This window comes from Borostomias antarcticus (genome assembly GCF_949987555.1).
Source record: "Borostomias antarcticus genome assembly, chromosome: 12".
Classification (NCBI taxonomy): domain Eukaryota; kingdom Metazoa; phylum Chordata; class Actinopteri; order Stomiiformes; family Stomiidae; genus Borostomias; species Borostomias antarcticus.
The window spans coordinates 8,332,271-8,353,142 of record NC_140245.1 but is presented as its reverse complement, the minus strand read 5'-3'; the positions used below and the strand labels follow the sequence as shown (position 1 = coordinate 8,353,142).

At 45.7% G+C, this 20,872-nt stretch overlaps 3 protein-coding genes across 3 annotated transcripts in view; 1 reads left to right on the top strand and 2 right to left on the bottom strand.

Moving 5' to 3' along the window:
- Positions 1-416: 416 nt before the first annotated feature.
- itm2cb (integral membrane protein 2Cb) lies at positions 417-5,683 on the bottom strand. Its single transcript, XM_084447082.1, has 6 exons — positions 5,583-5,683; positions 3,548-3,685; positions 3,143-3,331; positions 2,765-2,875; positions 2,484-2,634; positions 417-1,539 (listed from the first exon to the last, which is right to left on the bottom strand). The coding sequence occupies exons 1-6, from the start codon at positions 5,673-5,675 to the stop codon at positions 1,448-1,450; spliced, it is 774 nt and encodes a 257-aa protein (XP_084303208.1). The 5' UTR covers positions 5,676-5,683; the 3' UTR covers positions 417-1,447.
- A 5,106-nt stretch (positions 5,684-10,789) lies between these two features.
- Positions 10,790-11,763, top strand: LOC311316254 (transcription cofactor HES-6-like; the record flags this gene model as incomplete). The annotated part of the gene is made up of 4 exons (XM_084447083.1): positions 10,790-10,867; positions 10,947-11,033; positions 11,142-11,223; positions 11,315-11,763. The coding sequence occupies 4 exons, from the start codon at positions 10,790-10,792 to the stop codon at positions 11,761-11,763; spliced, it is 696 nt and encodes a 231-aa protein (XP_084303209.1).
- Positions 11,764-14,454: 2,691 nt separating this feature from the next.
- Positions 14,455-20,872, bottom strand: part of per2 (period circadian clock 2) — a gene marked incomplete at its 5' end in the record, with an annotated part of 16,154 nt that continues 9,736 nt past the window's right edge. Inside the window, 8 exons of the mRNA XM_084446377.1 lie at positions 14,455-14,647; positions 14,894-15,044; positions 16,385-16,603; positions 16,682-16,914; positions 18,197-18,313; positions 18,565-19,406; positions 19,532-19,795; positions 20,332-20,541. Of these exons, the coding sequence (XP_084302503.1) occupies positions 14,471-14,647; positions 14,894-15,044; positions 16,385-16,603; positions 16,682-16,914; positions 18,197-18,313; positions 18,565-19,406; positions 19,532-19,795; positions 20,332-20,541 (2,213 nt within the window). The 3' untranslated portion in view covers positions 14,455-14,470. The remainder of the gene's footprint in view (positions 14,648-14,893; positions 15,045-16,384; positions 16,604-16,681; positions 16,915-18,196; positions 18,314-18,564; positions 19,407-19,531; positions 19,796-20,331; positions 20,542-20,872) is intronic.

Sequence of the window (20,872 nt, the reverse complement as noted above, 5' to 3'; positions counted from 1 at the left end):
CTGTCTAGCCTGCAATGGGTGCAGCAGTAAGCTATTTAAAATGTATTTTTACTTCTCCAATTATACCACAAATATGAGATTATATGTTGTTAACTGCGTGAAAAAGGAGACTGATCTCACAAAACAAGCCTCAGATTTTATTATACTGTATTCCTCTCTATTGGTGAAACAGTGTCATCCTCTGGTCAACATTATAGCTGCAGGGAGTTTGAGCAACATCATAATTACTGTGTATGAAACTGAAGGATCAAAGACAAAAAAAACACGCTGTAATGTTTATTTATTAGGTATTCAGATATTGCAAGCAAAGGGGCTGTACAGCAGGAGTATGGAATCATGGACAGGAATATCACAGGTCTCTGTCAACAGTAACAGATTTGCTGCAGACGCGGAACAGATAGTACGAGAGAGGAGGTACGAGAGAGAGAGGAGACCCCATAGTATAAAAAGACTGGGCTTAGGAGAGACAGAGTAGCGTTGTAGAAATAGAAAGTCAAGATCGTAGAGATGAGAGCTGGTCCCTGGGACACAGCCGAAAACAAATGCTAAAGGGGGAGTACAAGAGAAAAAGAAAGACACTCTGGGAGCTATCAACTGTAGGATCATCTAAAAAGCTTTCCCCATGCCTGTTGCTATATACACTTCTAAATAACATCCCAAGAACTGCTTTACATAGCTTTAATATCAAACATTTGGTTGCACTGGCCCCCTAAAAGCACTGCTACTGAATTCAGTCTCAAGCCATGAGAGAGTGGAAGATACCACTATAAGGAGGACAAACAATCAAGACAAAATCAATGCATGTTACAGTATGAGATCTAGAGGGAAACCCATGTACAGTATATATTGCTTAGGAACAATGCAAAGTCGCCTACTTACACAGAGGATAAATAAAAATTCCAGGCAGAAAATATTCTTAAGTCTAAAATATGAGGTATGTTTCGGCTTTTTTGGACATCCAAAACAAAACAGACAGTTCCTCTATGGGTTCATTTTAAGGTGGACCCAAGAAGAAAGTTAAACTGTGTGTGTATGAGTGTGTGTGTGTGTGTTTGTGTGACACACACCCACAAACTAGGTTCTCTGACTCAACCAAGTTTCCGGATGAAAACCCCAAAGAGTTCACACAATTATGCTTACTGTCTGACATAGAATCAAATCAACACATTTGTGCAACACGCAAAAAACGACAACATAAAGCTACAGGTGTACCTCAAAATACGCATTATCCAAATATACAGACCGTTTGAATACAACAAAAATAAAAAGACAAACAAGAGAGCCCTGACAGTTCAACCTGGGCCAGAAAAGAACAAAGTAAAACATTGAACTATACGATACGATTAAACACATGCTCTTTAAAGTGCAGTCAAGCCTAACAGATGCAAGAGGTACAGTTTTCAGAGTTGGCTTTAGTGTTTGGGTCGGTGGACGTCCCTCTCCAGAGTTAGACCCTGTCACAGATCACCGTCTCCACTACAAATGTGTTCTCAAAGTGCCGGATGCTGTGGCAGTTCCTGGCCTCGCGTTTATCTATGCCTGGTAGAAGAGAGGGAGGGAGGGAGGGAGGGAGAGAGGGAGAGAGGGAAGGAGGGAGAGAGGGAGGGAGGGAGGGAGGGAGGGAGGGAGGGAGGGAGGGAGGGAGGGAGGGAGAGGCGTTAGTCACATGGTTTTTATATAATTCTCTCACATCCGGAGGTAACCGTCATTACATGGACCTGCTCTTAGTTCGAGGTTGCCGGGGGAACTCCATATTTACGCCAGGACAACCCTAACCAAGAGTCCAGCTCTCCCACGTTCTACATCATTCCCTGTTACCATGGCAACAGCCGTCATGCTGGACCAATGGAACACGAGCTACTCCAAGAAGACCATATATGCACCAATAGGAACTGTGTTACAGCAGTGAGATCTCCCATCATGCAACTTCGCTGAGAAGGACATCACTACTACGCATCACATCCTCCTCCGCAGTGTGCCGATCTGCGTGGTGTACTAGGGATGAGTCACGCACGCACGCGCAAACACACACACACGCACACGCGCACACACACACACACACACACACACACACACACACACAGTCGGAAGCTCCCATGTCCAGCCCACACACAAAAACACTCTGATATGATAATCATATGGAGAGTTATGAGTGAGTGGGGGGCTGTGGTGAGGAAACACACACACACGCACACACACGCACACACATGCACACACACACAGCAGGAAGCTCCTAGTAGGAGCAAGCAGTATCCATTTCCCCTGAGCTTGGTGTCATATGGCCACAGTCTCACCCTCTCTAACAGTCATCCCTTCTCACCCCAGACAGCCTACGAAGTGTCCATGACTCAGCAACTGCGGGATACACTCTGATCCACAGTATCCGATGACATAGCAGATAGCACTACACGACTTTGCATTTCATCATGGTATGTCTCGGGAGAGGGTGCGTGTGCGTGTGTGTGTGTGTGTATGGTACTCACGTCGGCGTTGGTTGCGGCGTTTGAGGCGGTAGGTCTCCCTGCCGTAACACATCCGGTGGATGAAGGGCCCCAGCTGCCTCATGTTCCTGACGCGGCCTGCCACCACCATCTCCTCCTGCACGATGTAGGTCTGGGGCAGGTACGTCCCCTTCTGCAGGACACACACACACACACACGTCACAACGCTGTTCTTCACACACGTCGCACTCACTCGCTGTCCTTCAGTTCACAAAGTCACAGGCGGACACACACACACACACGCCGGCGCCGTGACGACTCACCTTGACGTTGACCAGCAGCTCCCACAGGTTGCGCGGCGGCATCACCAGGGTGGTGTTGAGCTCGATGACGTAACACTTGTCCAAGGCGATGTCGTGGTACGCCGTCAAACCCTGGAAACGCAAGACGAGTGGGAGTCAAGCGCGGCGAAGACAACGTTTAAGGGACAACCGCCGACATGATTGGGACCACAAAGCGAGCCATCACAGGTAATCTCAGGTTTCTAATCTCTCTTCGTCCCTTTTTTCAAGATTTCTAATCTCCTCCTTTTCCTGTTTACTTCCCTTTGCTTCATCTTAACGTTTCCGAAGGTTTTCATTGGCCCTGCCAGCGTAGTGCCAGGCACAGTGACCACCAGGGGGCGACGGCCCCTCTCTTACCCTGTGGAAGTCGTGGATGATGTCGGCCGGGTCGCTGCCTCCGAAGTGGGGCACGGGCACGCTGATCTGCTCGTAGTTGTCCTCCAGGTAGATGCCCACGTTCTCCTCCAGCTCCTGGTGGCCGCGCAGGGGGGCGTAGATCGAGTCCTCATACAGAACCCGGCAGTGGAACAGGCTGTCCTCAGGGATCTGGAACGGAAGGAACCCCCCAGACACAGAACCCAGGTCAGCCTCACGTTCCCTAGGTTAGGCTTTAATAATAATAATGATAATGATAATGATAATGATAATGATAATGATAATGATAATAATAACAATAATAATAATAATTATTGTTATCATTATTATTATTATAAATCTGCCCCAATCGGCATCAACGTGACGGCATTTAACCCCCATATCTACCTGAGGTATGAAGTACGAGCGGTAGACATAGATGGAGGCCAGTACCAGGCCCGACATGAAGACCACCAGACCGAAGGTGAGGCAACACAGGCCGTTCAGGGGGGACTTCCTGGGTCTGAGGGGCAGGACCAGCTCCCCCTAGAGGTGAAGAGAAACATTACATGTTAATCCCACTGGTCAACACTTGTCAAGTTGGGAGAGCCTGATGTAGGGGGCCTAGGGCACGACCTCCTAGACCTCAAGGTCAAATATAATCGATCGTATATAAAGTAGCAGCGACTGTTTGCCTTTAAGAGTTGTTCTCACTCCCCGCGCAAAAGGAGTAGAGAATTCATCATCGGTCAGCTGATATATTAGTCAATCGAAGCCCAGAGAGGGATGCTATTTGTGTGTAGGGCGATTCTCTCCCCCTCATTCTGACATGTTTTCCTGTGAAAGACGCTGGCAAGTGACAAGCCGTCCCAGCTGCTCAATTCCCAGAGAGTGGCGAGAGTCCTCGCCAAGGTCTTAGTCAGCCGCGGGGACATCTCTAGGACGTAGGCCGGGCTGTGACTACGCTACCTGCCAGACACCCCCCCCCCCGCCCCCCCCCGGTCTCTCAGTCAATCTGCTAACCGAGCACCACACACACACACACACCGTTGCCATGGACGACCAGCAGGGATGGGAGCCGAGCAGATTGCGTGGCGAGCGTGACGGCGTCGCCGGCGCTCAGGGGCGCGTGGGAGAGTTCTATTCTGGGAGCCCTGCTTCCAGGCTGCCATATTTATAGAGAGAGTACTATAACAGCAGAGCGACGTGGATCGGAACAATTGGTGGAATTCATAGACCTGTACCCGGGCCAGAACCGCCCCCCACCCCCGCACACACACACACGTCTACTCTGACGCCTAAGCAATCTCTAACGCTCCTCCTTCCACGCCCACCGCCGCCCAACAGAAAAGCCTCGTCTTATGTCTTCTGACCTCATCAGGCTATAGCGTCATCATCGCTACTGATGATTATGTTTCCAAATGAAGGCTATGCTAAGAATGCACCAAATGTCAACACAAAGATCTGGTCTGACAGCCTTTCCCAGGGAATATTTAACTACACCCCAGCAATGATGTGCCAAAAAACCAAATCTAACCAGTTGGCATGGGGCAGACAGGGCTCTAGGGACATAATCATTTAGTGTTCATAAAACACAGTCAGCTCCAATGACAAAGCTAGAGCAGGAGGCGGGTTACTGACCAGAGTGGAGTAGGCTATAAATGCTCTCCACTCAGCATATTTTAGACGGCCATGAATGTGATTGCTCCTACTTGCAAAACTGGTAGAGTGAGACTGAGAGAGAGAGAGAGAGAGAGAGAGAGAGAGAGAGAGAGAGAGAGAGAGAGAGAGAGAGAGAGAGAGAGAGAGAGTGCCCTTGTTTTCAGCATTGACGTAATGCATGGTGCAGTGAGGGCATACTGAATAGCCTAGGCTGAATTTGGAGCTTTCCCAACATATCAATTGCAGTGGCACTCGGATTTTTCCCACCCGGCCCAAAAACGATTGTGGAAAGCACATTTCAAAACAATTTGCATGTAAAGTACAAAACAAATCCTATTTGTGATCGAGATGGTCGTTCTAGCATCTGCAGTGCCCCGTGCTAGCCCATAACAAGGTGACGTAATGTCAACATCTTCTGGCTGGCAAGATGTCGAAATGTAGAGGTTGATACTTGGAATCCGTAGGCTACTTTGATTCTGTGACAGTAAGCATATCGTTGATGTAGCGTCACACTAGTGGCAACATTGTAACGAGTAATGTGATGTGTTGTTAATCGCCACCAAAGGTCGATGGGGATTTATTTCATGAAAAAGTAGACTATGTCATGCAAGTGATCTCAAAAAGTAGATTAAACCAACTGCTATCTAACTTTTAATTTTGGTTATTAAAGCCCCGCTTTTTCAACAACAACAACAACAACAGCAAAAGCAGCAGCAACAACAACAACAACAACATACAGACAGCTTGGAACAAAGAAAGATGCTCTGTATCGTGAACTCACGTGTGCATGAGGCATGAGAATCTCGGCTTTGTCTCCATCGTTCTCCTTTTCGGGTTTCTGCGCCGAGACTGGCTGGAAACTTATCTTCACCATGTCTACAATTTATCTGTATCTTTAGAGCACTGGTCTCATCAAGGAACTCGGGGAGATTATATAGTAGCAACCCTGTCGCGCCCCCGCTGGTGTACTCTGATCTCAGACGAACGTCGCTGTGACGAGCATTCGCGTGTAGGACTATGAAAAAAACCCTTCTCGATCGCTACATATCAAAATAAGAGTAGCATCTGCGCAATGGCTTTAGTTTCAAGGAGGATTTATTATGACAAAAAATGATCACCAGATATGGTATTGAGTTCCGTGTTTCATAATGAGGCATATGCTGATCCGATTTGGCTTGCGCTTTGATCATCCGGAAGCATCTCATTATGAAGCGAAGTAAAGTTGGTTTGATTTTGGATATTACAGTTGGATATTCGAGGTGAACTTCACCGACACGTTGACGCTTATTTCGCCGACTGTACCCTACCGAAAGCATTGGTTGAGAGCTGTACCGCAACGGTCCTCAAGACCGGCTATCTTCGCAATGCAACGTAAATGTTAGGGGAAGTCTACAAATTACCGTTTTATATGACTTTTTTCAAATCTTTGATTTTCAATAGCTCTGGTACCACGTGACTCAAAAACATCAACATAGACTCAAATTGTTCAGGGACAATTGCTGCACGAGATAAACCTTTCATTTTCTCCAATTTCATCTCACATTATTTTATATGCATTTTTATCTTCCCTTTTTTACCTTTTCTTTTCAATAACTCTCACTCAAAAACACCAAAATAGGCTCATATTGTTCTAGGATTATTCCTGCATGAGATACACCTTTTATTTTTGCAATGTCATCTCATTTTATATGAATTTTTATCTTAATTTTTTACCTTTTCTTTTCAATAGCCATGGGACCACGTGAACCAAAGACCCCAAATAGTCTCATATTGTTCAGGGACATTGCCTTCATGAGATAGGCTACACCTTTTATTTTGAACAATTTATTATCACATTATTTTATATTAATTTTAATTGTCATTTTTAGACCTTTTCTTTTCAATAGCTCTGGGACCACGTGACCAAAAACACCCCAAAACAGGCTCATATTGTTCAGGGACCTTGACTGCACGAGATACACCTTTTATTTTGTCAAATTTCTTCTCACATTATATTATATGAATTTTAATTTATATTTTTAGACCTTTTCTTTTCAATAGCTCTGCAACCACGTGACCAAAATACCAAAAAATAGTCTCATATTGTTCAGGGACATTGGCTTCATGAGATACACCTTTTATTTTGTCCAATTTCTTCTCACATTATTTTATATGAATTTTAATAGTCATTTTTAGACCTTTTCTTTTCTTTTCTTTTCTTTTCTTGATATCAGGCAAGGTTATCTTGAGGCCATTATTAGACGCCTAATAATATTATATTATGTATGGGCCATTCCAGAATTGGAGGACATTTTCAGTCCCAGCCATGACATGTCATATAATATAAACAAAAAATATTAAAACATGACATTGTTATGTAATTTATACTTGTCCTGAGACGAAACATAAATATAGTTGTTGAAAAAATTCTTCTAAAATATTTTTTTAAATACCTAATAACTCTCATGCACCCCCCAAAACAGCATTTTGCTCTTGTCCCGCCTTCTTGTTGATCAACTTGCATGTCAAATATAACATTAAAAATATGTTTTAAATTTACTTTTCTTGCTATTATTTTCTTGATCTATGTCTCTTATAATTGTTTTATCATTTTTATTATTCAACATATTTTAAATAAACTTAAGTTGTGTCCCACAACATGCATGCAACCCTGTTACTTAAACCTATTTAGCCTAGCAGAGGAAGAGAAAAAAACTGTGAGTTACATGTCACACAGGAAATTACATCATCAAGACATTAGGTAAAGAAATGGCAAGACCAAAGGTAAGTCCTCTCTTCAACTTTTCATATTTTTCAAATCTTTTCAGCCTTGATTGACTGTGTCACTCTAACTAATGCAACCCTGTTACTCATATTATTAGAATAAGACAACCAAAAAATCTATTTTTTTATTCATATAACTATATTTGACCTCGACCTTGATGCTAACAAACATTACTCAACTAGCATCTGTTCCTGAGGTAAAAGCTAACATTAGCATGGATTTGCAACCCTGTTACCATAATTTGAGTAACAGTGCTGCGCTAGAGTAACAGGGTTGCATAAAATTAAATGTGTATAATCCCATTTTATTTGAAATGAGTGAGTATTCATGGTGAATGTGACTTTCTTTATTTAATGGTATAAGGATTTACTGAAACATATTTTAAAATATACTGTTTTCAGATTCCTGAGTTTTGGTAACAGGGTTTCGCCAAGCATAGCACACACAGCAAATAAAACCTCTCATAAAAAGTGTACCTTTGATGCCTGAGCTGGACCAATCACATTTTTTATGTGTTTTTTTTGCCTGTTTTTCTTAAATACATAACAGAAAATGTTATTATAATAAATGGTCAGTTTTTCAAAAGTGTAGATGCCTAATTGTCCTCCAATTCTGGAATGACCCACATAAAGAAGGCCTTATACAGGATAATGAGAGTTTGTAATGATTTATAGGCTATATTTACTGTTGGGATTTGCACTTTATTGCAATTTGCTCTAACTTATACGGTCGGCCTAGCATTCAGAGGTAAATAGGCCTACACGGACTATTTAAGCAATGTGAAAATAGTCTTTTAATGTATTCTCCTTCACTAACCTATTTGACGGCCATTTAAAAGTCATATAAGCGAGACGTTGGTTGAGTATAGCCTATCTAGTCATTGATGCATCTGGAACATGAGCTAATATACATTGTAAATCATCTTAAGTCATCCTCACAGAAAATAATTGCCATGGAGGCTCAGGTCCTTTGATGTGTGTAGCAGGCTGCTGCGGATGTTCTACCAGTCTGTTGTAACCAGCACACTGTTCTTTGCCGTTGCCTGCTGGGGAGGCAACACCAGGTCTGGGGAGACAAACAAACTGAACAAGCTGGTGAGGAAGTCTGGCTCTGTTGTGGGGCAGCAACTGGACAGTCTGGAGACTGTGGTGGAGAGGAGGATGAGGGACAAACTGAAGTCCATCCTGGACAACCCCTCCCATCCCCTCTATGGCGAGCTGTGGCAGATGGGGAGCTCTTTCAGTCTCAGGCCCATCCCACCCAGGTGCAAAACAGAGCAGTTCAGGCGTTCCTTTGTGCCAGCGGCCATCAGACTGTATAACTGAGCGTTCCTGAATGTTGTGGAGGTGTACATGTATATATAAGTATTATTATACATATCTATACAGTCTGTATGTATGTATATATTCTATATTTTACACTTGCTGTATGTATGTATGTATGTATGTATGTAGGCCTATGTATGTATGTATGTATGTATGTATGTATGTATGTATGTATGTATGTATGTATGTATGTATGTATGTATGTATGTATGTATGTTTGTATGTATGTATGTATGTATGTATATATGTATTATGTATATTCCTTGATCCTTTTTATGTTTATTCTCTACTACAATGTATATTCTGCATTTCCAACCTTTGCTGTAATTTCCCAATGCTGAAACACCCACATTTCTTCCTATGGGGATTATTAAAGTGCATATCTATCTATCTATCTATCTATCTATCTATCTATCTATCTATCTATCTATCTATCTATCTATCTATCTATCTATCTATCTGTCTGTCTGTCTGTCTGTCTGTCTGTCTGTCTGACTGCCTATCTATCTATCTATCTATCTATCTATCTATCTATCTATCTATCTATCTATCTATCTATCTATCTATCTATCTATCTATCTATCTATCTATCTATCTATCTATCTATCTATCTATCTATCTATCTATCTATCTATCTATCTATCTATCTATCTATCTATCTATCTATCTATCTATCTATCTATCTATCTATCTATCTATCTATCTATCCACCCATCCATCCAAACAGGATGGACAAGCTGATCTACTGCTGGTCAGCCTGGAGTCGCTGACAGTAACTTTGCAGAGAGAAGAACACTGGCCAAACTGCAGGCCATCATGGACATTACATTACATTACAGTCATTTAGCAGACGCTTTTATCCAAAGCGACTAACAAAAATTGCATTTAACGTAGGAAGAGCCACTGTACTACTACTTGCCAGAACTCACAAGTGCATCTTCTTTCTAAAACAAACAATGAGCTCTGTCTCCCTGCCCATGACACTGGTCAGGCAGACTGATCCTGCCACAGTGCTCTGTACGGAGCGGGTCCGTAGATCCTTCCTACCACCTGCTGTCGGGCTGTTCACATCCCCTGACTGGCTGGACACTATGGACCTGCAGGAGCCAGCTTGTAGGGAGACCGTTTGATTTTGCGGCCCAGACTTTTATTGGACTGGACAGTTTACAGTTCACTTATTAATGTAGCAGCCCAGAAAAAATGATTGGCAGTGGAGTGGGGGCGGGGGTTCTTCTGGTGTGCACACACCAAGCCCAAGTGCTCAGTCTAGGTCTTGGTCAGGGACCGGTTCTTCTTCTGCATGTTTTGAGTTTGGGTTCTTTACTAGGTAGGCTACTGCACCACCGTGTCCCACGTGATAGATTTTTGGGGTTCAGATCCTCAGCTGGCCGCTGCCTCTGTGTAGTAGCAACTTCTGGTTCCTAACATGTTAGTTGCTTTAACTTTCTAAATGGTTTTGGGCCGAGGTCTGCTGTGGTGTAACTGTCTAATGCATTGTGTAGCCTATATTTTGGAGAAGAGAGTTACGCCAGTTCTTGTCCCCCAAGGTGGGTGGAGTCTCCAGCAAAGGGGCGTGGCCAACACGCCGACCGGCGAGGAGGCGGGCGCACCTGACAGTGATTGGCTAAGGAGGGGCGCCCTTTTTTATTTTTTCACACTCCTGCTCGCGCAGAGTGCCTATTCACACGTAAACAAGCCGTTATAAATACCTACTACTGACAGCATTGCCCCGCCTGAGGCTGCATAATAAATCCACAGCCTGTCTGCGCAGTGTGCGCCCGCATCGGCTTTGTTTGCAGCTGGGACCCCCAACCATCTGTCCCATTCACGAAGTGTAACGGTTCTGTTGAATTATCCTCGGGTTTTGGCAGTGTCTGTGTTAAACTTCTAGGCTACAACATGGCCCCCACTCAAAATAACCAAAACGGAGTGAAAAGAGACGAAGATGAATATTATGGGATTAAAGGAGACAGAAAGGTAAGGTACAGCGTGCTATTGATTATTATAGTCAATAATGAATTTTGGCTGTGAATAATGTATTTGAAATGTTTTTCAGACAAGGAAACCGTTGGTAGAGAAAAAGAGACGTGCTCGAATCAATGAAAGTTTGCAAGAACTTAGAGTGCTTGTTGCAGACTCTGATGTAAGTCATATTTCTTAGGATGAGCCTACTCTTGAGTTTAGGTCTATCTTTTATTGTGTAAGACTGCTTTGTTTAAACAATTAAATTCAAAACATTTGTCTCTCATAGTTAGAATCAAAGATGGAGAATGCCGAGGTGCTGGAGATGACAGTGAAACGGGTGGAGAGTATTCTCCAAAACCAGGCACAAGGTAGGTTATTTACACTTTGGATGAGCAACGGACCTTTTCATTCATTCAATCATTACAGCTATTCGAATGTCGTGTTCTGGCTTCTCCTCAGAGCTCGACACTATGAACAGGGAGGCGTGCGAAAGGTTCGCTGCGGGCTACATCCAGTGCATGCATGAAGTGCACACATTCGTGTCCAACTGTCCTGGAATCGATACGACTGTCGCCGCAGAACTTCTGAATCATCTTCTGGAATGCATGTCCTTGAACGACGAGGGCCATCTCCAGGTGATGCTGTCGGATGTCGCGACAGACTGCTCTAGCAACAGCAGCACTTGGCTTGTGTCTGATAGCACGTATGCTGCGCTGGTCTCCCCCGGTAGAAGGAGCGTCTCCAGCGGCAGGTCCTCAGCCCTATCCCCGGCCCCCTCCACCTGCTCTTCCGATGACCTGAGCTCTGACATGGATGAGACTGACTCGGAGCAGAGCCATATCTCTGTGGATGGCTTTGAGAACCAAGATTTGCCTATATATTCCAAGTCAATGTGGAGACCATGGTAGACTAGCACAAACATTTAGACTAGTAGTGAGTTGTTGTGGATGAAGATGTAGACTAGCCTACTCTGTATAGGGGAACATCAATTCCTTGTAATGCCAGACTGTTGTGTGGTACATAGGTCTAGGACTGGGCTGTAATTTGGGAAGTGGGAAACTCATCTTTTGTATTATCCTATAGGTCTACTGTTTTTTATGCCTGACGCATAGGCTCCATAGGGCTGATAAAATATAAGCAAGTGATTGTTCTATTTAAGATATGAACTGTGTATATATTATCAACTTTTCATGAGCCCACATGTGTTGCAGTGACCTAAGAGTTAATTTGAACAGATAGGTCTATAGCCTACATCTTCAGTGAAGGGGGGGGGGGGGGGGGGGGTAATACAGGTGTAAATATGTGACTGTTGTGTTGATATGTTGTAGAAAGTATTTGTCATAATTAAAATACACATAGCTTACTATCAGTGCCCATTGACTTCTAATGTATCACGAATCACCTGTAACAAACATAAAGGCTGAATAAAAAGTGATTGATATTACCTAGACATAACAATAGGTATTTCTCATTAAATGGCCTATATTTTACATTAATCCATGACCTGTTTTTTTGTGTTGTGCAGAACTCACAGGGTGATCTAGAGTCTAGACAATCAATTCATTGTTTTAAAGAGCTTTAGCTGGTAGCACTCCAAAGCTGGACATTCCTATGTGGATTAATTATTTCCCATTAAGGTTTATCAAATAGTTTTCTAATCCTACCAGCACTCCTCTGTACCATTTGTGTGTCAACAATTGTAATTCAAAGCAGGAACCTTGTAGCACATCCAGGGCCTTTATGACGTGAGACACGTCTGGCCTGGTCGGGGGGCGATCTCTCTTTGCGACATGAGAGTGTAAAACTTGACACCTGAGTTCTGACAGCTACGTATTAAATTAGTCAAGTCTCATGTGGATGTCAATAAAAAATACCTATAGGTCTCGGATCTTAAGTGTTTTTATAGCCTAAATAAAATAAATTATCACACCAAAACCACACCGAAACCAGAAGCTCCTTGGACAAAACAAGGCCGGGTTAGGCTATAATACCGGGTGTTGATGACACCGGATTGCAAAGGAACCCTTAAGGTGCAAGTGTGCTGCAGGATGGCGATTATAAACCTCGTCGTCAAATTGTTAAAAGGTGCGAGGAATGCAAATGAGCGTGCGTCTTTGATTCGTTGAGGCCTGGAGAGTGCGTCCACTGTCTGTCGGATGTTTAGCGCTCTCTTAATAGATAACATCTGCCTTTTTGGTTGCCAGCATCAAATCTTTAGACATTCAATTCAACCATATATTCTAATTACAACTGTTTAAGAAGCCACGCATTTTTTTTTCAACACGTTTATTTTGAAAACGCTGCTTTAGCAATAGGCTACATAATAGCATATTTTTCTATTTCCATTTAAAAAAAATCGAAGTCAGGCCTACATTTCCATGTAAGAAAGTGACAACATAACTGATCTGAGAACTGATTTGGAACTGTAACAAGTGAGATAGATCTACACCCAGAGGTGTGCACAACTCTCAATCCAATACAAAAAAGCACAACTCTCTATCCAATCAGAATCGAGTAGGCATATTTATATATAAATAAATGAAGTGTGAAAGTTGCTCTATAGTGTGAGACCTCACATTTAGGGGGGATAGAGAAGTCTAGAAAGATCCCTGACATTTGTTTCAATTGCTTTATGCCCATGCAATAACCCTAAAACTAACTTCAATAGCATATCACACCTCGAAGTAGGAGGAATGGTGATTGGTTTTCTACTCCAGGCTGCTCCTGACCACTAGCCTTGACCATCCTGACCCAGCGAGCTCACAGTCTATTTCTCTCTGCAGATCTGCGGAGCGAAACTGAAACTGATCAGGATGGTCTCACAAGGCTACCTGACCACTGGGCAGACTCACAGGTTACCACGCCACATAGCTTATACGGGTTCTACTGTATCTCTGGAGGAAGCTGACTCAGTGCATTAAATCACTCTCTCCCCAAAGATTGATGATGATATGAAACTCCACCAGACCTCCAAGTGAAGCAACCAGACAAATGCGTGTTTAAACTGTAAACACTTGTAGTCAAAGCAGTTACAGACTCAGCCTATAAGCATACTCTTCAAAACACACTCTAATAAATAAATATCTTGTTTTGGTCCTGGTGAAGGTTGTATGCTGGTCTTTTTATTACATATTGCCATATACAACATTGAAACATAAAAAATATAATATCTATGTCAAACCATTGAGTGTAAAAAAACAACACCACCAGGCTCTCTGACTTAAAATGGATCTCAGTCTGGAAGACAAGTCCACCAAAGATTCACAGCTCATGTACACAAATAATGTAAGATGCTTACAGTCTAAAATATGGTAACATTCCCATAGTTGTTTCAAGCAGAGGGAAAGGCAAAATCCAGACAAAAGAGAACATTCAAGGAATGTTCTTTCACAAACTATGGGGCTTTCGTTTATGAACATGTCATATCACCTGATAGGCCAACACGTGTTTCCATGGCATTGAATCACAACCAGTGAAATAGGATGATACAGTGATGCAGTCTTTAGGGTGCACATTCCGTACCCCCACGCTGTGCAGGAGAGGGGGAGTGTCACAGTGTGTGTGTGTGTGTGGGGGGGGGGGGGGGGGTACATGTCCAATAGGGGGTGGGAGTGGCTAGGAGTCACAGCCTGGCGAGCAGGGGCAGGGATTGATGTCCGTGTTTGAGGGCTCGTCTCTGGGCTTCCTTGGGGAGCCGAGCTCTGCCGTCTCCATCTCTGTCTCGCCCATGTCCAGGTCTGAGTGCTCCTCAGACGCCAACGCCACAAACGCATCATCACAGCATACACAGGCCTATGAAGACACAGACACACACAAGGAGGACATGTTTGCTCATTGTTATTATTTCTCTAACAGAAGTGACTGCAAATCAGCAAATTGGTACATTCCCTTAAGAACTGCGAGGAAGAAAGGGAGAGAGACAGAGTGACAGAAACTGACAGAGAATGTGAGAAAGAGAGTGTAAGAGAAAGAGAGGTTGAGAGTCGGGGGTGAGACATGGATGCAGCTTGAATGAATTGAATTGAGAGAGAGGCTCACCTTGACGTTGATAGCCTTGGGAAGACCCCCTCTCCTAAGCCAGGGGTGGACCTCCAGAAGCTCTTTCTTCTGACCCCCAGTGAAGCACGGCTGTCTGCTCTGCATTACCTTCAGCCTCTCCCTGTCTCCCCTCAGAACTCTCTGGATATCCCTGAAGAGAACAGTACACACACACACACACTCAGGATGCAAATAAATACTCCAACACACCTCTGCTTAAAACACGTGTCATCATCAAAAAATCTATTTATCTTTATCTAAAGACACATTATATTTAATTTCTGTAATTAAAAACATTAATCTTCTCTTGTACATGAGCTCCACCTAGTCAACATTAACAAGAACTGCAAACACAGGAATGAAAGCAATGCATAATAAGTCATTTGTTGGCAAAACTCTATCACCATTAAATTATCAAACTTTCAAACCATTACAATATTTCATACTATACACATAATGTGATTAAAAATCCTTAGTATTTTAAGTATTTTCTCTATAATACAGCTGAAATAACAAACGGTTTATTTGCTGTGAAATGTGGTCCCCCTAGTGGACATTTACAAGAATTGCAATGCTTTGAAAGGCATGCATTAAAGTCTCTCAATAATTAAACCGTCAGAAGGTCATTGATTGATGCATAAGCGAAACACAGAGGGTTTGAATAGGGTTGGCCAGGGTGGGGAAAAAGTGGTTAGTATCTAGAATGCAATGCGTCACACCAAGACAGATTTCCCAAACATTCAGAGTGTCCTCCTAACCTACTTCATGTTTTTCCCTTGACCTACAAAATAACAAATGATGTGTTTTGTGCTTAGTGGCAGTGACCCAGTTGATGTGTTTTGTGCTTAGTGACAGTGACCCAGTTGTGTGGCCATGCCAACCCACAGGCCCCAGACCAACGCTTTTTTTTTCTCGCATTTCACATATTTTATTCACATTTCATACATTATACACTGTACATTACATGCTAGTGTCCAATTTGGGCATGCAAACTGGTCTCCCCGAGAAGCTATCTAAAGCTTGTAGTAGGGGGCCATGAGACATTCAATACGATATACATACAATTAACAATAAAGACACATACAGATATGCAACATTACAATCCCAGAATTAGCTTATATATGTAGTTATTGATATGAGCTTAACAGTTGTTTCTTTAAACGGTGTTTGAAAATGGAGATGGACCGTGATGTTTTGAGATTGTCATTTAGCTCGTTCCAGATCTGTGGTCCCCGGCACACCACACTCAGGCTGGTACCTACAGGCTTTCCTTTTTTAAGGAGGGGACAGCAGATCGGGACAAGCTCACAGCCTATTGTTCAAACCTGAGACCACCTGATACATAGTGCAAGCATTGTGGAAGAAGTTGTATTCTTTTAGTCGTAGGATGCCATATAAGGCAAAGAAATGACGGGTAGGTGAATTTGCCTGTGACCAAGACATGGCACGAATAATCAACAGACCACCTCCCACCTCACTCCTCCCACTCACCGCGAAGGGAGCTGATAGGTCATCATGACCTTGTCCTCGGCGTTGGCTCTGAGCAGCCACAGCGGGTCCTGGAGTACACACTTGAAGTGCTGGCTTTGCTCCACCTCCATGGGCCGGCCCTCGTTGCTGCCACTCTCCTGTTCTCCGCTGGAGTGACCTTTGACCTTCTGACTGTTCTGTGAGGAGTCCACGCTGCCAAAGTAGTTACTGCTGTTGTTGCTACCTTGAGACCCAACACACAGCACAAATTACATTTATTTTCCAATTCTGACTCTAGGGGCAGTTTTAGTTAGGCACCACAGACGGGCGTGAGCGTTCTGACCTGTTCCACTGGCCGAGGCGCCACTGGCCGACGTTCTGCTGTTGGACGTTCCACTGGCAGACATTCCACAGCCGTTCAAACCAGAACCCATGGAGCCCGACGTGGCGGAGCCGGTGCTTGACCGAGAGTCCTCGTGGAGCAGGATGTCCAGCAGGTCACACGATGACGAGTTGCCATCGCTTTGGTTTCCGTCGCCGTGTGAGCCTACCTATAAAACAGAGGTGTGAACAGAAAAGTCAGCACACGTACAGTAGCCTCCACAATGAAGTTTTCACTCCTTCTCATCCTTAAACCGGAGGCCGCTCCAGAGGCAGGACTGGGGTGTAATGAAGAGTGAGGACACAGGAAAAACGGTGTCTTATGTGTCAAATGCTTCTTCTTTCTCAGGCACGAACCAGTACAGCCATAATCTGAGTACCCAGAAGCCCTCGCTGCGTCGAGAACTTTTGGGAACAAGCTATGGTATTCGTGGACACCAATGGGAAGACTCTTGGAGTGTGTGTGCGGAGGATGATTGGCCCGCGCAGATAGTGGGCTGTGCGGGGAAGCTGATCGGCCTTCATGATTGGCTGTTTCAAATGCAGCTGTATTTAAAAAGAACATGCTGGCTCCGCCTCCTATTCCCATGTTTTGTGGCACTTGACGACAGACTAGTACAGCCATGGCTTTCCTGTCTACCCCCAATAAGGAACTCTAAACAACCCACATTCAAAGAAAATGGCAGAAAAAATAAAGAGGCCCGCACATAGGAAGTTTGTATACACTAATTTCCATACTGTATGAGAAACACACACACAACTGTGTTTCTCATACTTTGGGCTTCATGCAACCTAGTTTGGAGGGCAGGATTATGAGGAAATCATAGTAGTCCAGTGCAGAATGGGGCTTTGGAATTACAAACATTGGCTTTGACCACCATCTTTAATGACTTTACGATGTGTTAAGCTACTGAACCCTTAAAGGTACAATTCATAACAGTGAATGCTGGTTGTGGTTTCGCCTTTGTAAAATCTCAATCGTAGAACACTAGGTTGGTTTCTATGTGTGTGTAATGTCCATGACTACTTCCACATTCCATGAGTTATGGACCTCACCATAAGATTATATTATAAGATTGCTATGTTTGGTTCGAAACTGCTTTCTCTGTTCTAATACCGTGATTCTAAAGATTTGACATCTTCAAGAATCGAGTTTTAGAACGGAGATGAGACATTCTAGATTCATTCGTTCATTCATTCATTCGAGACATTCAGAGTCGTGCTACACATTCGTTTTCAGTCAAACAGGCTGGTGGATGAAAGCCACGGTCAACCAGCTCATGAGAGAACTCATACCTGGGAGGAGCATCGCAGAATGAACCAAATCAAACCAAAGGAATACGAGGAAAAGCAATCTCACAAGTTCTAGTGCTTGGTATAGTATGCAGGGGTCGAGGAGGGGGGGGGGGGAGGGGGGGGAGGGGTGGACGGGGGTGTCCGATGTTGGCCTACCTCTTTGTTGGAACACCTCAGTCTAGTGAACACTCTATCCCAACACACACGCTCACAGACACAGGCTGTGTCCTCGGTATAGAAGGGTCCAGAGGGACCAGGAAGATTGAATGTTGGCTGAAGGGTGTAAGGGATAACAATATGGATTAGCATCCCGTGGCTAAGACCTCAAATCAACCGCGCAGGGTTTTCCCGAAAACACGGTTTTGGATCATTTTAACTGGGTGGGGAGGCGGGGTCTCTTGACCGCTACCGTAACATGTTGATGGTTTTCTCTACTGTATTTTGCAGTGAGGGCCTCGTTGAGAGGTGAGTGTAAGCGCCCTGGGGTTAGGGTCAGTATCCGCACGCCTCAAATTGCAAGTTACCTTCTGTAGCTCCTCCTCCTGGGCCTGGCCGACCGCGCATCCCATCTCCGCGCCTGCGTTGTTCCCCTGAGGTCCACTGGGGGGCGCTGCGCTGTCCTGCCTCTCCAGGGACCGCTGGCTCTCCTCCAGCTGCAGCAGGTTTAGCTGCAGGGGCGAGCTGCAGCGCGACTGGAACAGCGGGGGCGATGCCTGGTCCCGGGCCCCCACAGACTGGGGCGTGGAGGGGCGAGACTGGCCCTCTCCGGGGGGCTTGGGGGCCCCGGGGGACAGGGAGAAGGCGAAGGGCTGGGCGGGGAAGCCCATCTGGGGAGCGAAGGGGTTCTGGGGGTGGAACTGGGCCTGGATGGAGAAGGAGACCTGGGGCGGGTACGAGCCCTGACCGGGGTAGGCGGTCTGCGGGGCGTAGGGCTGCGGATGACCGGGAAAGCAGCCGGCCTCCAGCTGGTAGAAGGGCTGCTGGGGCGGGGGGCCGCTCCCCATCTGGGGGAGCACGTAGTTGGGCAGCACCAGGGCCACCATGGGGGCCACCAGGGACGCGGAGTAGGACTGGACGGACGGAGTCCCGCGGGGGTCCCGGTCCCCGAAGCCGTGCAGGGAGGGGTCCGGCCGAGGAGGCACGGCGCCCGCACCGGGGTACGCCTGCAGGGGGTAGGCGCCCGGCACCTGGGCACGGAGGGGGGCGGACCTCGGCTGCCGCCGCCGCCGCCGCTGCGGCAGGGACTCGGCGCTGCCCGACGACTCATTCTGCTTCGCCCGCTTGGACCTGGTCCTCTTGCCGCGCCTGCCCCGGCGGGCCGATTCCCCGGCGCCGCCATGCCTGCACGGGTGGGCGGCGGGCACCGCTAGAGGAGGAGAGAAGGAAAAGGAGAGGTTGAATCTCGCCGTCGGGTTACGATTCCACGGATTGCCGTTTCAGCGCGCCGCATCAGCGCGTCTATACACGTGTGTGAGATGATGGCGGCCGTACCGTCGCTGGCGATCCGTCCTCTCCGGCGTTCCAGGTAGTGAGAGCAGTCGGCCTTGAAGGCCTTGACGCCGCGGAGCTCCCTGAAGCGGTAGAGGAAGGCCTGCTCCTCATTCTCGGTGTGGGCCGCCAGAACCTGCTTGGTCAGCCCCAGCTTCTTATAGGGCTCCCTCTCTTGGCTGGGGGGTGAAACTGCGCTGGAGTGTGGCCCCGTGGTCTGGCTCGCTTCGCCAGCTTCACCGGCTCCAGACACATCCTCTATGATCTCTGTACGGGACAGACAGACAGACAGACCAGACAGACAGACAGACAGGACAGACAGACAGAGGGGACAGACGTTAGACCTGTTACAGCGGATCAAACGATGTTGCTCTGCACCTAAAGGGGGTCATGGGAAAAGCAACACGGATCCACAACAGCTCTGTAACATTACCACGAAGAGAGGCGCACGGTAGAACACACAGAACACACACTACAGTCTTTCTGCATCGCCGGACAGCAGGCCTGTGCGAAGCACGGCGAAACCTTTTGGAACTGTATACAAGACACCAAGCACTCAGGATTACACCTACGTACTGTACTCACACACACTCACGTAGACGCACACACACACACACCCGGGACAGACAGACAGAGAGACTTGCCTACACATACACAATACACATACACAAGCAGGCAACGCACACGCACGCACACACACACACACACACACACACACACACACACACACACACACACACACACACACACACACACACACACACAGAGGACAGCGTAGACAAGGAGGCATCGTGTGTGTATACCTGACTCGGGCTGGGGTTTCTTGTCCCCTACATGCACGATGGTGCTGCTGTAGCTACACTGGCTTGTTATAGACAGCACGCTCTCTGCCTTGCTGGGCAAAGCCAGGGGCGCCAGGGAGGTGCCCACCACCGCCGTAGCTGTGCCAGTGGGCTTTTTGTCTGCGTCGTCCAGGGGGGAGAGAAGAGGCGGAGCCTTTAAAAGCGCTTGTTCTGCCAAGAGGAATAGGGGAGAGACCGAGATACATTGACTTGGGGAGTCTTACAGAAGAGAGTTTGGGCAAATCTCAAACAACAGCTTATCACCTTCTGTGGTGGTACACTGCTTTTATATTGCACTCATTTTATAGCACACTATTTTTTATAGTGCACTACGTTTTATAGTGCACTACTTTTATAGTTCACTATTTTTATAGTCACTACTTTTACAGTGCACTATACTTTTACAGTACACCACTTTTATAGTGCAGTACTTTTATAGTACACTTCTTGTACAGTACTCTATACTTTTATAGTACACTACTTTTAGAGTGCAGTACTTTTA

Bases quoted from the DNA above. Each gene is read 5' to 3' on its own strand.
- itm2cb (XM_084447082.1), bottom strand. From the start codon at position 5,675: ATGGTGAAGATAAGTTTCCAGCCAGTCTCGGCGCAGAAACCCGAAAAG. The intron at 3,332-3,547 runs GTAGATATGGGG...CTTCCGTTCCAG, and splicing joins GCTCGTACTTCATACCTCAG to ATCCCTGAGGACAGCCTGTT. The intron at 2,635-2,764 runs GTGAGTCGTCAC...TGTGTCCTGCAG, and splicing joins AGCTGCTGGTCAACGTCAAG to AAGGGGACGTACCTGCCCCA.